The sequence below is a fragment of the Talpa europaea genome, assembly GCF_964194135.1.
Source record: "Talpa europaea genome assembly, chromosome: 6".
In the NCBI taxonomy this organism is placed as follows: domain Eukaryota; kingdom Metazoa; phylum Chordata; class Mammalia; order Eulipotyphla; family Talpidae; genus Talpa; species Talpa europaea.
Genome location: NC_140072.1, coordinates 99,646,859 through 99,663,444, shown reverse-complemented (window position 1 = coordinate 99,663,444; position 16,586 = coordinate 99,646,859). Strand labels below are relative to the sequence as shown.

At 41.3% G+C, this 16,586-nt stretch overlaps 1 protein-coding gene across 1 annotated transcript in view; it reads right to left on the bottom strand.

Annotated features, from left to right (window-relative positions):
• Window positions 1–1,548: 1,548 nt before the first annotated feature.
• Window positions 1,549–16,586, bottom strand: part of VWA8 (von Willebrand factor A domain containing 8) — a gene marked incomplete at both ends in the record, with an annotated part of 320,923 nt that continues 305,885 nt past the window's right edge. The window contains 3 exons of the mRNA XM_084235317.1: window positions 1,549–1,657; window positions 3,576–3,814; window positions 4,614–4,712. Coding sequence (XP_084091443.1) covers window positions 1,549–1,657; window positions 3,576–3,814; window positions 4,614–4,712 — 447 coding nt within the window. The remainder of the gene's footprint in view (window positions 1,658–3,575; window positions 3,815–4,613; window positions 4,713–16,586) is intronic.

Below are 16,586 nucleotides of genomic sequence, written 5' to 3'. Positions count from 1 at the left end.
AACTGTAATGGAGAAAGGGGAAAGACTAGGTTTGTGAGCAAAGAAGAAGGAGAGGGTCAGCCCACTCCAGGCCTACCTGCCTGCATGGCCCATTTCCTTGAAATTTTCTAAGTTTTAATTTATTTGTAAAGTGAAGATGTTTGAGTACGGTGGTTAGTCAATAGTCTAGTACAGGGAATCTTGGAAAAGTGACACGTTCTGAATCTCACTTTACTGTAAAATGTGGCAAAAATACCTATTTTTGCAAGTATTGTTGTGAAGACTGAATGGAATCGTTTATGAAATAGCTTAACATACCTGCTTTATAGTTAGTAATCAGTAAATACTAGCTGCTGCTGCTGTTGTTGTTATCTTTGCTTTCTTATAGTTGATTAAAATGGAATGGATCTGTACAATTTCACTAAGTCTGGGTAAAAGGTAACATCATGAACAACTTGGATTTCTAACTCATAGGACCGTGTGCACACAAGTGCCCCAGTGTTTCTGACCTTGCCCTCAGTGGTGAGTGAGCCTCTACCATGTGGTTGAAGAGGCTGACTTCTACTGAAACGTTTGATTTTAAACTGTGACATTGCGCTTATTGACAAATAAAGGTCAGTCCAAGAGAGGGGTGGAATAAGGTACAATTTAAAAAAAGAATGAGGCCTTCAAAAGGACACTTTTGGTTATAGTCAAAGAAACCTCTACCGTTCAGTTCAAACACAGTGCCTTCTTTTTACTTGCTTTAAGTTATTTTATGTGAATGTTACCGATTTTTTTCTTACAAGCATTTGTTATTTTGAATATTAAACTTTGGATACCAAGATGAGAAGCAGCAGAAGAAACAGGGAACTCAGGCAAGACATCCTTTATCCTTCTACTGGGATAGCATGGAGAACAGAACATTCGCTCTTTATTATTTAAAGAGTCTTTTAAAAAGTCATGTGGGAAAGGAAGCAATCCAAGGATCTTTTGATTCCTTTTGGCTTTGGCCAAGAAAATGGAATTATTGAGAAAATCAAACCTTATATAAAATATTGCTGTTAGAAGGTCTTTTTAATGGGCTAAATACTATAAGATCATTGCTCACTGGGCAACCCAGAGTAGAGGAGAAAATAAAAATGATCATTGACCAGGAACTGCTTGGGTGTGTTTCCATAGACCTGTATCTCGATGTCAGAATGTAGCATCAAAGGCCCTGGATGGGGCCACTTTTGTTATCTTAGGTGCCCAAGAGGATGTGTTAAGGCAAAAACCAAGTGTCCTTTTCCCCCTCAGGTTTCTGGAAACAGACCAAGTCTCAAATCATCTTCCTTTAACCCTGACCTTTTATAAAATGCAGGTCAACTTTTCTTGAGTGATTTGTAACCCATTAGCAATTGTAGATTTCCATGCACAAACCTCCCTCTGGCTACTTTCCTGAATTCTGAGCAAGTGTTGGAAGACCCAGGAATGCCAGAATTATTCCATCACTGCATGGTTCACTTTATAGATGTCTTTTCTTTAGAGTTCTCTTTATTCCTAGCTTATTTAAAATCACAGGGTCACCAGGGTGATGAAGGGCATTTCTTAGATAGTGGACAACATGGTGGAGGTGAAGATCTGTTGTAAAATCTGAGGGATGTCCTTGGTATCCATGGCGACAAAAGACCGACCAGCTGGTAAAGTTTTCTGAAGCCTGCCAGGAGGGAAAAGGAAAGAGAATTACCATTGCAAATGGGGGCTCCCATTCACCTCCAGCCCTTACAAACCACAGTATCAAAAGGGCTTCTTAGGAAAGGAAGTTTTCACTTTCTAATACCTTGCCCCTGCCTGCAATTATTGGCTGTCACTCCACAATGAAAGACTTGGAAGAGCCACAGGGAGCTAGACATTGAAAATGAACTGAAAGAAAGACCTTTTCACTGAGAAAACTAGCAATTTGAAAATAAAAAAAAAAAATTCTTTTTTATTACTGTCATTTACTGGTATTTTCTATTCATTCCCTTGACAGAAAAGGATCCTAGGGACCAATCTGGGATCTGCCTACCTGGGTCCAGAAATGTGTTGAACTTACACTTTCCTTCTAAGTGCTTTTCCTGCCTTAGAAAACAGGCCTCCAAAAATGTTGCCCAAACCCCTAGTGGTTCTTTCTCTCTTTCTGCCCATCACCCAATGTGAAATACGATCTGGCTTACGTAATTGCTCCTTTGATGACACTGAGGTTATATAGGCTTATGATAATTTTTTTAAATGTCAATTTATCATTTGGAACAAAGGCCCATTTTTGAAGGTAATGAAAGTGCAAGACAGTTCTCGCCAAAAGCACGCCTCCTTTCACTGTGCCAACAAAGTTTGGTTTTGGAATGACATTTAATAAAAGTCAGCCCTCCTGTGTCGTATCATACATTTGGCATGCCTGGTAGACCAGCTAATTCCACAACATATCTTTTGCCAGGGGGTGTTGGACCATTTCCTTAGGAAACCACAAGGGTATTATTGTGCTTTCTTAAGTATTCAAACAGGATCTGTTCACTAGAAAGACAAAATTGCCATTTCAGCTCAGCTAGTATTTGTTGAGCTTGCCATCTGCTTAGTACTGGGCTGATGCAGAAGAAAGCCTGGGAGGAAAGGCATGGTTCGTGTTCAGGGACGTGGAGACTAACACAAAATTGAGAAAATGCAGTCAGTTGTCATAAAGTGACAGTAATCACATGACTGTTCTTAACCTTAGTCTGTAGTCTGCAGCAAGGTGAAGGAAATTGAGTGAAAAAGATGCTGCACTGTGGACACAACATTTTCTAGTCTATACGGGACTCTGCCACAGAATAGGACAGGGAAAAGAGGTAGAATAATTAAAAGCTCTATGGCTTTTTTGTTTCAGGCAAGAATTTTTTTTCCAGGCGATATATATTCTGTTGTGTTCTCCACTTCTTATATAAGTATTTTAAACAGAGAAATATGCTCTTCTTGTAATTGAAAAGGATTAATATTAGTGTGCTTAAGTAATGAAACATTTCCAGATTTCTCCTTTCAGATCATCCAGTACGGTATTCCTTGTCTGACTGAATTTTATGACTGAATCTTCAGTATATGCAGTGCAGCATCTTACTGTATATACCGTATATACCATCTTAGGTTGTCTCCAAGTGTGTCACTGCCTATTCCCATGTAACAAGGGAGAGGTCTGTGATGTGTACATGTGAAGTCTCTGTGTATAAACAGACACACAGATTTATGCATGTGCGTGTCTACAACACATAGACACACATAGGAAACTAGGAAATCTTTGCTAGATTAAACAGGATTTGAACAAGACTGGAATTGAGTTTGGGACCTTGATATAAAGTACATTCATTAGTGGACAAATCAGTTTGCTAGCTATTTTACTGTTGTTTAAATATAAAACAAAAAAACCGTGGAAAATGTTCCTGCTCATCCAAACATAGTCTAGTTGAGGAGAGAGGATGTTCTGGCTTATTAGCTCCTTGAGCGGAGTGCCAGTTTCAGTTTTTCTCATCTCCCTGATGTCCCTCCTTAACATGTTAGCCCATGAAAGGCATCAGATGCTCTAGTACCTCTCTACCCTACCCTGAGTGTCCTGAGATGATACTTACTTGGTTGCTTGATCACCTAAAGAGCCAATGAAAATGGCAAAAGCATTTACTTGAGGGTTGCTTGTCAGGATTTGGGTAAACTTGGCAGGATGTATTCCATATCGTGATAGGTTCGCGTCACTTAAGACAATCACAAAGTATTCGTCAGCTTCTTCTTTGATAATGTCCTTGATGGCATGTTCTGTCCCCTCTAGTGTGTGGTCCCCACTCATGCAGAACTGAGCATGGGCATGCATTATCTGGGGAAGAAGAGATGGTGCACAAAAGGTATGGGTGAGAAACATTGTTCATGAATTTGAACATTTGCTATCGGCCATGAGAATGCACAAATACCAGTTAGTACACCTGAATAAGAAGTCTGAGTTCTATTTAATTAGCTCTGTAGAGTGATAACTGTACACAGTGACATCTGTATGTGGTAAAGATTTTCATTAGGAACAAGAAATGTTACAATATTATCCCAGCTGGAACTTACTTTTAAAAGTCAAGTTGAAATTGAAATGAGAAAATATAAAACTTGGCGTCACACCAAAGGATGGCGATGACACAGGAGAAAAATCAGGAATGGATTGAATTTCCAATAAACAAAATTATAATATTAAACACTGTGCTTACATCCATAGTAATGGAGGACATTTACTTTCAAATAATGGGGTGTGTGTGTTTCTATTATAGGTCTATGTACAACTGAGTTTACCATTAGAAATACCAAGAACACATAATACTGGCACTAGAGACTACTCTAGAAGGGATCATCTGTTTCCTTCTACTGAAAGATCAAGGGGCTGAGAACTATACAGGGTGTAGCTGGGGACACAGTTTATAGAATCCTGAAATAATACTGAATAGCTAAAAATATGTAGGGAACAAGTTTAATTTCTGTACATGGAGAAAGGATTTTAGGTATGATTAGTGTTTGTCAGTTTAGTGTCTGAATACCTGTGAAACAGTCTTTTTCCTATAGTTGCTGCTGCTTCAGTAAATATTTTCAGATACTTTGGAAGTTTTCATATTACAGAAGTAATTGAATATCTTTACCTTCAGAATCTCTAGTCTTTGCTTGTTGTCCTTGGGGATTTTGTTAATTGGCACTAGAGCAATGTTGAAGCCATCTCCAGAGTGTCCAGCGATGTCATACTATAGGCAAGAGAATCAGTTAGAAGCCTCTGTCTACTAAAGAATTGTCATTCCACCTCATCTGTGTGTTACTGTTCAGAATTGCTCAACATTTGGCCACAGGGAAGTGAAAGGAGACAGATTCCAGTCTCTCTCATTTCTGGCCCATTCTTTTGTGCAATCTCTCTTGTCCAGCAGGAGGTGGAAAGCATCATGAGGGCTTCAGGGACTACCAAGAAGTCCACTCTTAACTTCCAGGGAGAGTTAAAACAACTCACCCCACACACTAAGACTGGCAGAATTTGAAAATGGTTCCCAAGATTCCTGCCATATAATCCACTCCCCCTAGTGTGGGCAGGCTCTGCAAATATGATGGGCAGGAGATTCCTGTGACTATTATGGAGCAAAAGGGATTTTGCAGATGTAGTTAATGTCATAAATGAATTGATTTTACGTTAATCAAAAGATATCTGTGTGGAACAAATCTAATCACAGGAACCTTTCAAAGTTTTTCCCCCCTCCACACCCCAGCTGGTAATAAAGACAGAGATTTGCAGCATGGGGGTGGGGATGTGGCACATGGGGGATTTCTGTGGTTGAGATGAGGGCACACCATGGGGTTAGGCCCTGAGAATGACATTTAGAATTGACCCTGGCAGCAAGTCAGGAAATAGCAACCCCTTCCTGTACTCCCAAGGAACTGAATTCTGCTAACAATCTGAAAGGTGGTAAAAGGAGATTCTTCCCCAGGGCCTCCAGACAAGGGCCTAATCTGATCAACTCCCTAATGTCAGCCTTATGAGACCCTAAGCAGAGAACCCAGCTGAGTCTGTCTGGACTATCTCAATTATAGGACTGTGACTTAAAAATGGGTATTTTATTTTATTTTTTTTATTAAAACTCATATAGTATGTTTATATGATTTGTATGAGAATATTAAGGCTGACTTAAAGAACAAAACAGTCATTAATATAGGGAAAGAACAAATGGTGTAGTTGATTTATAATATACATCAAATGCCAAAATTAAAAACTCTAAAGGTACTACGGGGGGTGTTACATACGGAGGAGGGGTGTTTAGTGGCATGGTAGTTCTTAACCACGACTGATACTCTCATTATTTGGTTTAGGCACTCGGGAGTATCTAGGTGTCAAATTTATATTGGGAAGACTTGTGGAGGGGCGGGGCGAGGGAGGAGGGGCGGGGCGAGATCTGAAGCACAGAGCTTAGTGGAGCAGCAGGCACAGAGAGAAGAGACCTTCTGCTGCACCACATGCGCTCTAGCTCCATGCCCCCTTACGGGGGCTAAACTCCCACGCTCCTTGCGGGTAGCTCCCTGGCCGGGGCTTTGAACTCAGGCCGCAGCGGTGAGAACGCTGAGACTAACCCCTAGGCCATCCTGGAGGCCCCACTAGGGGCTTAGTTAAATGGAACCTTTAACCTTTATTAGGAGGCTTCAGGAGAACTACTGACAGCTGCTTCTCCAGCAAGTCAGAAGAGATTACGGCTGCCCTTCCCTTCTTCAGTGATCATCACTGTCTCCTCCTAGGGCCCGTGGGCGCCGAGGGAAGATGGCTTTCAGCGGCACCTCCATGTCTTCATCGGTGACAAGAGGGGGCAAAGTATGGGGATTTTTCAATTCTAAAACAAGTATTTTTCACTGATGAATCAGAAAAAAGCCTACACAGTTCAGAAAGTAATCAGGATTGTACTGATCCTGAAAGATTTCTTTGGTGATGATCATGTGTAAAATCAATATTTAGAAGTTTCTAGAGATTTAAGTATGCAGACTTCTGATGTCCTCATAGAATAATGAATGCTCTTAGCGAGCTGAAGAGACTCAAAAAAACAAAGTAAATAACCCAGTCACAAAATGGGCAGAAGAGCCAAAAAGGAACCTCTCCCAAGAGGAAATGCAAATGGCCAACAGGCATATGAAAAAATGTTCAACATCACTTGTCATCAGGGAAATGCAAATCAAAACTACCATGAGATACCATCTCACACCAGTGAGAATGGCACATATTAAGAAAACTAGCAACAACAAATGTTGGCGAGGGTGTGGAGAAAAAGGAACTCTCCTGCACTGCTGGTGGGAGTGCAAACTGGTCCAGCCACCATGGAGAGCTGTGTGGAGACCTCTGGACCTACCAAACACAGAGCTTCCATATGATCCAGCAACTCCAGTCCTAGGCATTTACCCAAAGGACACAGAACCATCAATTCAAAAGGGCACCTGCACCCCTGTTTATGGCAGCAATACTTACAATAGCCAAGATAGGGAAACAACCCAAATGCCCCAAAATAGATGACTGGATCAAGAAGATGTGGTCCACACACACCATGGAATATTACTCAGCCATCAAAAAAGACAAACACATGCCATCTGCAGCAACATGGATGGCGCTGGAAGGGATCATGCCCAGTGAAATAAGCCAGAAAAAAGACGAAAAACACCGGATGGTCCCACTCATAGCAGGAACCCAGAAACCAGCAAAGCACCTGTAGTCCATGACCTTAGTCTATCCTTTGCACTTGTTTTCTTCATGTTGTATAGAAGAAATGGATTAAGTAGAAGAAGCCATACATTTCTGGGCATTAAAGAATACTTTGAGTGGTTGTTCAGAATCATCTTGGAAGGTGCAGTGATTTATCTCTCCATATCCTCCAGATATTTCTTAGCTCGTAAGTGTCTTCTAGTACCACCGTCTCTTCTCCCATCAGTATACACTCTGTTTGCCTTCCTTGCTCCTAGAAGCTGCCCAAGGACATATGACGTTCGTTATTAAAAATGCTACCTGCCAACATTCTAAGATCTTTCCAGGTCCTCCATGGATGGCAGTGGTTTCAGATCACACTTAAAAAATCTCCTGAGGTTGTGACCAGAGATTCGTCCATTGTCGCTGCTCTCACAGACGCGCGAGGGCTCGGGAGCGGCGCTGGGAGGGGCGATGGGGTCCAGCACAGAGGATGGAGGCAGCTGCCGGGGTCCGGGAGTCTCCTGGCCAGAGCCCGCCACACGCTGCCCCAGCTGGCCTCTCGGTACACAGCCCGCGCTCACCTCGGGGCGCACCGGCGCTCGCGGAGGTGCCGGAACTTCCGGACCTTATTTTATTATTTTATTTTATTTTTTTCAAATCTGTACAAACATCCTACTTTATTTCCATCTAGTGGGACTAATACATCTCATCATTGGCAAGCTCAAGTTTTGTCTTATCTCTCTCCAAAAAATGGGTTTTTCTATAAGCTGTCACATTTGTGGTAATTTGTTATGCAACAGTGCAAAACTAATCTGTTTATTTTTCTGAACACAAAAGTAAAAAATTCATTATGGAAATTTTAGAAAAGCACAAAAAAGTAAAAATTAGCCAAAATCCCATTATTCAAAGATAGCCTTTTTAAATGCCTCATTGTATACAAGTTGCAAGTTAGTTCTTTAACTGGTGAGAGTGTTTTAAAGGCATGGTCACGTTTACTCAGCTTTGACTTCTGTTCTGTGAGCATGGCTGGGGTGCTTACTGCACAAATGTTTTAAGAGAGTTTCAATCAAGTTGGGGCAATAAACAGTTTTCCTCTCCCCTGTTGGCTATATTCTTGCAGAACATTTGCAAGCTGGAATGCTCCTCCCTCCTCCCGACAATTCTGAGATACAAGGTGGTTAGTCTGAGCTAGCTGACAAAAACAAAAACAAAAACAAAAAAAACAAAAAAACAACAAACAACCCATGATATAACTGGAACCATCACATTTAAAATCAAAAGAAGTGTAGAAATCCCTGTTGATATAATTTTAATGCAAAAATAGGAAGGAAGTAGGCAAATTGGTTATACAGGGAAGATGAGTTCTTTCAGACTTGCTGAAAGTGCATTCTGGAGGCATTAGAGCAGAATTCCCCTTTGTGTCGTCACAGATGGGGCTGTCATCCCAGGTTGGGGACCCGCGTGCCGAAGGTGGATACACAGGGTGGATACACAGCAGCGGTCCTCTAGACTTTCTTGGTGGGGTGCAGGAAAAGCGCAGAGCTGAGTGAAAAAGACTAGGGGGTGAGCACAGAAGCAGGCCACATGGGACAATCCTGGGACGTCAGAGCAGAGGGTTTCAACTGTGCAGAGTGACGACAGCCATGGCCATCCTAGAGAACAGCGACTAATGACCTTGGGCACGGAGTCAATGGAGACCTTTGGGGGATAGTTCAGTGAAAGGTTTGGGGACAAAAAAGAAAAGTAGAACAGCACACAGAGCAGTGTGGGGGAGAGGGGTTGGCATTTTACAGGTAGCAGAGTGGAGGTGGTGGGGAGGGAGGTCAGGCTTATAGTCGGAGGGGCGAGTCTGGGGAAGGAGGGAGGGCATTCCTTTCTCTGAAAGGACAGCAGGGAGAATGAAATGGACAGAGAGCCGTGTATGAGTGGCAGGACCAAGTGCGCAAATAAAGGCCCATATAGGGTGTCTAAATATTACAAAGCTATAAATTGTTCAATAAAATGTCTCTACCCCCTCTTTGATAAATGGACATTATAATGACCAGGAAAGCCAAATTTGGGATGCTTGGGGTCTGTGAAATTCTGTGCAAGAACAGGGAGATGTGGGCAGCAGTGGCCCCTGACGTGCAGCCCAGACCTTTCTCTTCCTACAGTTGGCTCTGGTCCCCACCCAAGGTGCCTCATAGGCATGCGTGTGGGCACCCAGTCACGTCCACACGTCAATATACAGTTACTCCTTTGCCATCCCTCGCACCCGGGCGCTCACACCATTGGTGAGTTGCCCTAGGAAGATGGCCTCAGAAAGGTCCGTGCAGGCCCTGGAAGTCAGTCTGGGCCATTTTAGCAGACAGTCGAGGGTCCCAGGAGCCAGGAGCATGATGGAGAAAATGGCTCCAGTGGGCACTTCCCCTTTGTCCCATAGACTCTGCACCTCATGGGAAGGTCAGTCAGAGGAGGGAAGTAGCCTGGAGGTTAGTCTATGTCTGGTTTTCAGAGTGTTGTCTCAATAAAAGGAATGATATGAAGACTTGTTTGGGAGATTTATCAATATATTAAAAAGGCTAGACAATGAATGCTTTCTAAGGAAGTAACATGAAAAATAATCTCCTTAGTAGAGTTAGCTGTCAATGTAGTGAAAAGGAAATAAATAAAAATTGAAATAAAAGCTATACAGCTTTTAGATAACTATAGGAAAGTTCTGGTGGCTTCAGTAGACACCTGACTAAGGTCACCCATGTGTTCAGTGCTGGGAGTGGCCTGCCTGATTTCTACATGGAAGCCGGCTCCAGGCCCTGCTCAGTCTGATTTGACAGTGGTCACAGCAGGAACTGTTGGAGACCAAGAATAAGGTACCAGGCATGCTCTTTCCTTAGGGGCTGGTAATCTGTTAAACAGACCTTAACTTGAGGGGAGATCAATCCCTTGACAAAAGAAGTAGGTTTCTCTTCCTCAGTTGAGGTAAGAGGGCTATAAATGTATTGGCCTTTCTTTTCGTCCTTTTCTACTGTTGCTTACAGTTCCAACTAATCAGATGACCAGGAATGAGGTGATATAAATAAATATTTCAATGTGATCTGTTTATAGGATTGGCAACTGGCCACTGCAGGGACAAAAGTTGCTAGTTAATTATTAAACAAAGAGCCATCAAATGAGTTGTTGGATATTATTTGTCAAACACACTGGCTGATTAAATGACTATCAATCATTTAATTATCTGCCCAGGAGGGAAAAAAAGCAGACTTTTCCAAGCAAATGAGATAAAGACAGGTGGGCTGTAGACCTGTGCTTCTTCCTCCCTTCTTTCCTTTCTTCCTCGCATTTCCCCTTCCTTCATTTGTGGTAAGGAAAGTGTTATTTATAGAAGGACCTCCTTTGTCTGTGCCTAGTTAGCATTGCAAAGCCTGAAAAGACACACCTAAGAGACAGGATGAGGTATATAAAACGGTTTGCAGGTCCTGGTTCTCATCTTCTGGATGGGCCTGTGGATTATTCTGTGCCCAAAGTAAATAAAATACTTTAGAGGAATCCAAAGTACATCCAAATGTGGCGCATTCCCTGGTGTTACTGTAGATCATCTTAGGCTCCCATTAAAAACAATATTTCTGTCAAATTATCTAGTCTCTGCTACCCAAGGAGCCCAAATTGTTTTATAGGCCATATGCCGAATCTCAAATCTGTCTTATTTTTAAAAATTTATTTTATATGTTTTTTACATCATTTTTCATTTTTGTACAATGTATGCATTTTCATCTTAGTTATATTCCCCATACAATTCCCACCCCCACCCCCCTATTTTAACCCTAATTCCACACACTCACCATAGTGTGTCTCTGGTTTATAGTTGCTTATTGATTTGGATTTTTACTTTGTATTAGTCTTTTTCCTGGTCCCTTATTTAGGTTTTCTAAATTCCTTCTAGGTATTTACCCAAAGGACACAAACATTAATTCAAAAGGGCACCTGCACTCTATGTTTATAGCAGCACTATTTACAATAACTAAGCTATCAAATCTCTTTTTTAAAGCAAAAAGTATATAAACTCATTTCTCTCATTCTGCCATTCACCCCATCCAGTTCCTGCCATGATCACTGTCAAATCAGCTATGACAGGGTCTCAGGCATGCTTCCATGCTGGGGCAGGCCTCTCTAGTCAACAACCTCGTTGTCATTATCAAACTAGCTGACATTTAGATAATTTTTTGAGTAGTTCAACTTTTTTTTTTTTTTTAAAGATTTATTTATTTATACAAGCACTGGGTACAGTCAGAAGCATGGGAGGGTGAGAGAATTCACCAGAGCCAGAGTGGGGAACAGAACAGGCAGACTGACGAAACACACTGCTGAGGGGAGCGGTGGGCGCAGCAGGAGAGGTCTGTCGCGCCCGCCATGTGGGACTCTCGCTGGTGGCAGGGGATTGAACCGGCGCTGCAGAGGCTGCAGGCAGCTTTGCAGCCCAGCACTCAATCGCTGCACCACCGGGGAGGCCCATAGTTCAACATTTTTTAAAATCATAATATCACCACTTGTCAGTGCATCCCATAAATCCTTGTGGAGTCTTAAATTTAGCATCAAACCTAAATTATTAAACTACTAGGAAACAACTAGGAAAGATCAGTTTTAATATTTCTTTGCCCTACAACTTGTTTAAATGCCTTTTTTGTTATGTATTCTTTTGAAAATCTCATTCATTTAGAGAAAGATATTACAAATAAAGCAAATGTTCAGTTTCAGTCCAAGGCACAAAGGTTTATACTTAGATGAGAAGGATAATTTCTAATACTTAAATACAAAGAAGGTTCTGCTCTGCACAAGGAACTCTTAGCATTTTTATAGTAAGGTTTATATGTACATTTATATTGGGGAGAATTATTAGCTAACTTTAGGAGAAGCTATGCTTTATTATACATTCACATTACAAATAGGTATGAGACAATCATCTGAGGCTGTTTCTGAAGACTGATGTTATGTGGAATTAAAACCTCACTCTGGAAATCCAAGTACACCATTCTAGGAGAGCTCTACAGTCAGTGGGGAGCCAAGGATTGGAAAACAGATAGGTGAGTTAAAAGGTCAACAGTTAGTGCCAACGGAAGCATGGGGTGTTAGTTGGCCAGTGATTTACTGTATCAGCTAACTCATCTTTCTTCATATCATTGAAGTCAACAGAAAAAGAATGTTTGAATGTCAAGTAGTCTAGATTTAGCTTTGACATTAACAAGCTTTTGAGCTGGGGCTTGTCATTTAACCTTTCTAAATCTTGTGTCTATATTGCAAATAATGTGGCTTTAGAGGACCTCTAATGCTATATGCTTCCAAATCCCTTAACCTCTGACAAACAGGGAGAGGCTCTGTTTTATCTATCTCACAGGATCGCACAACATATTATATAATGTTAACTTGTGTAATTCTTAATAGTTTACAATGCGCCTCTATTTATTGTCTCATTTTGATTCTCTCTACCACCTTTGCGGGGAGGGTGTTATTAATGTCACTTCACAAGTAAAGACATTAATACCCAGAGACTAACAGACTTTCTTAAGGTCAGAGATATAGTGTTTGCAGAAGTATATTGGCTCCTGAACTAGGAGCTCCGGATCTAAGTTCAGGGTTTTTACTATAGAGAAATAATCATTTCCTAGGTCTTCCCTCTCTTTCTCCTCCCAATCTCAAGGGTTTTTTTTTTTTTTTTTATTCAAGTAGGTAACTTTTCAATTTATTTTTTCCTAGGGACATATGAACAGGAGCTAACAATAAAGAATCAAAATATTCTCCCAGAAAAATAATTAAAAGAACCATCACTGGAAGTGCACAACACTACTTAATGTCTTAGCTTCAAAACAATCAAAATAGAATCTGATCGAGTACTTAGATCTAACTGGTGGTTGACAAGGAAATTCAGAGAACAGAGGAACAAATTAAATGACAACATAGAAATGAATTAACAAAAGCAATCTCAGGCTTTTTGAATGATTGGGTTAGCGTCTATCACTTGAACCAATTCTGACTTCTCTGACCAGACTAGGAGATCTGAGATCCTATCTCTGTGCAGCAATAAGAATTTACTCAAAGTCTGAGCCTGACAGAATGATTGGGTTTTATTTCTGAACTTGTGAAACATCCCTGAGGCATCTGGAAAAAGTTAATTATAGGCACCGATCTAAGGTTTCGATAGAAGGGAATTTCCCAGCAGGTGCTAGTTTGTAAGACATCTTTCTACATCCTTTTGGGAATTTTATTTTATTTTTATTTATTTGTTTTTAACAAAGATTTAATTATTTATTTATACAAGCACTGGGTACAGTCAGAAGTGCGAGAGGGTGAGAGAATTCACCAGAGCCAGAGCTGGGAATAGAACAGGCAGACTGACGAAATACACTGCTGAGGGGAGCCGAGGGCCCAGCAGGAGAGGTCTGTCGCGCCATGTGGGACCCTCACTGGCGGCCGGGGATAGAACCAGCGCTGCAGAGGCTGCGGGTAGCTTCGCAGCCCAGCACTCAACCACTACGCCACGAGGGGAGGCTCCTTTTAAATTTTAAACCAGGAATTTTAAACCAGTCTTTTTGACCAACATCTTTCAGAGAAGTAGGTCTATTATACAGTCTTGGGATGATGAAGCACTAAGGGGAGAAGATAGAGGACTTATGCCAATGCCAATGGTATATTTGCTCTTGAATGATAGTTATTTCTGACTAATCAGTATTTTTACATAAGTGGCTGCAAGTGAGAGATAAAATGTCAGTTAAGGAAAGTTCCTGTACCTTTCTTGGTGTGTCTTTTGGGTGGTTACTTTTATTGAAAATGGAAACTTTATCTTGTATATAGATATTATAGCATGCTTTTCTTTATAGTTTATTCAGTTTTTTGATTCTTTGCTTGATTTGTTAAGTGTCTTTTTCAAAACCATTATCAAAAATTGTCAATAAAATATGGTCTCCCTTTAAAAAAGTTAAACAAACGAACCCCCCAAAAACAAACAACAAAAAAAGAAAGGAACCTGAAATGGGAGTCAGGAGTCCTGGCTTTTTCAGCCCAGCTGTGTGACCTGGAACAAAAAAACCTAACCTCTCTGAATCTTGATTTTTTTCCCCCCCCTCATTTGTAAAACAAAGGTTGGTGATAATTTCTAAGATCATTCCTGCCCACAGGGCTTTATGAAATCCAATCACATGCCCAAGAAATAGAATGGAAAAGTTTGCTTCACTTAGTATTGGTCCTAGAATAGTGGTGTTCAGACTCTCATTTATATATATTTTCAACAGTGGAACTATTTTTCCAAACGAAATGTTATACAAAAGGCCAGACCACGAAACATCTTGAAATATCAATATACTGGAAATGGAATTGTTTTGGTTGAGCTGGGGATGGAGGGAGGGTAAAAAGCATTGTCTACTCTCCTTCACCCTTCACCATCCCTCAAGGTTTCCTTGCTACATTGCTAGGAAACTTAGGACCTTAGAACATAATTTATATGTCTCCATATACTTTCCCCCTCCAAAGTCCAACTTTTCGGTAACTAAATAAACCTGTTTTCTGGTGCCACTATTTGAGTGCTCAGCAGAGAAGTAGTCCTCTAATTTTTGGTGGGTACTGGGAAAAAAATATAAGACATTAAGAACTTTTAAAAAAGAAGGTCCACTTTTAGATTACAGTGAAAACAATCCCAGGGACTTAGAGAAATCATGAAGAACAAAGTAGAATGAAAATGAAGGGGGTGGGGGAAGCCTGATTTCCTGACTTACAATAGCTCACATAACCACTACTACACACTTTCACCTCAGTATTTAAGTGCTCTATGAACACTAAAAATTCTGTGTTTATAAGATTAGAGGACTTTATGCTGATTACTAGCAAATAATGTTGCTCTATGGATCTACTGTAAATGCTGTTCTTGAGAATAATTGAATTCAGTTGGTAGAACAATTATGAGAAACTTTAAAAACGCCAGATGACTTTGAAATGTGTGCTGCCACTGAATTACCTTTCGTTCTCAGGGTCCCTGTGGTCTGGCACAGCTCATGCTAAGGTGGAATAAAAAGTGGAGCCTGCTGGACCCGGGCTGCAGTGGCCCCGAGTCAGGAGCTGAGCTCAAGCCAACCACAACACAGAGGCCAAAAGGGAAGTTTCAGGGAAGAGTCCAGGTCTCTGGGCCAGGCTGGTGGCTTCTGAAGGTTGTAAAGCAAATACACATTAGACACTTTCAGGGGAGGGATAAATGCAGGTAGGCATCCCTAAGCACCAAAAGAAATCAGAGCACAACACTGAGTGTCCCCAAAAACACCACATTGTGGTACCATCCCAGACTACGGAATATAAATTTGTCACTAGGACCTCCTGAAATTGTCATCTGCCCATGCCGAGTAACTTACACTGTCGCCAGTGATTCCTAGTTCTTATGTGTCTTTCTTAAATGAGAAAGCAAAAGTAGAGAGAGATTAAATAGAGTTAACTGTGATCCTATAGTGAAAAGGCAGAGAGCAGAGTGAACAGCATGCTGTCATACCTCAGGTATAGCCCCCAAATATCTCTGAGAAGACACCTCCAAATCCACTAGTTCGCCAGCAGGGAGACGAGCTGGGAAGTGGGAGAGATGGAGGTGTTGGTGTATACACTTACTCTGGCTTCTTATGTTCCTTTTACATTTTGTACTATATGTGCACCTTTACCTGTGCCCACAAATACTATAAACAAAGAAAACTCACAGAACCTAAGTAGGCTCTATATCATGTGCTCCCCCCCTTCTGCACAGGAGGCCTGGGGAGCCCCAGCAGAGACCGCATGGCCTGCGGCCTCTCAACATCTTAATATCATTGGCAGGAATAGAAGGAAGATCATTCCAAGTTTCCAATGTGTACTCGGTGTGGGGGGAACGCCTCTGAGGAGTCCTGGAAAAATGGGGGACACAGGGACAAGATAAATGGCACCCTGAGAAAACAATCAGGCAAATCTAGAATGAGGGACATTCTACAAGACAACTGATCAGGAGGCTCAAGAGAGTGATAGACCGTCTGAGATACAGACCGTACTGCAGGAGGTAGGGCTGTTCCCCATTACAAGCAGCTAATGAGGGACTGTGACACAAAATTCATCCAGGTCTTGACTGGACCCTGGACTATGGGGCTAAAACAACTAGAAAAGATACTTTTGGGATAGCTGGGGAAAGTGGAATTGAATTGGATATTGTGAGATTACAGATCATTGTCTTAAACTGTGATAATGGTACTGAGGTTGTGTTATGCAATGTCCTTACTGTAAGAGAAGGGTAATAAAGTATTTAGAGATAAAGGATTATGTTGTGCCTAATTTACTTTCAAATGATTCAGAGGGTGAAAAAGAATATATATTTAGAAACATAAGACAAAGGAAGCATAACATTAACAACTGCGAATTGAAGATATGTGGGTGTTTATTATTCTTC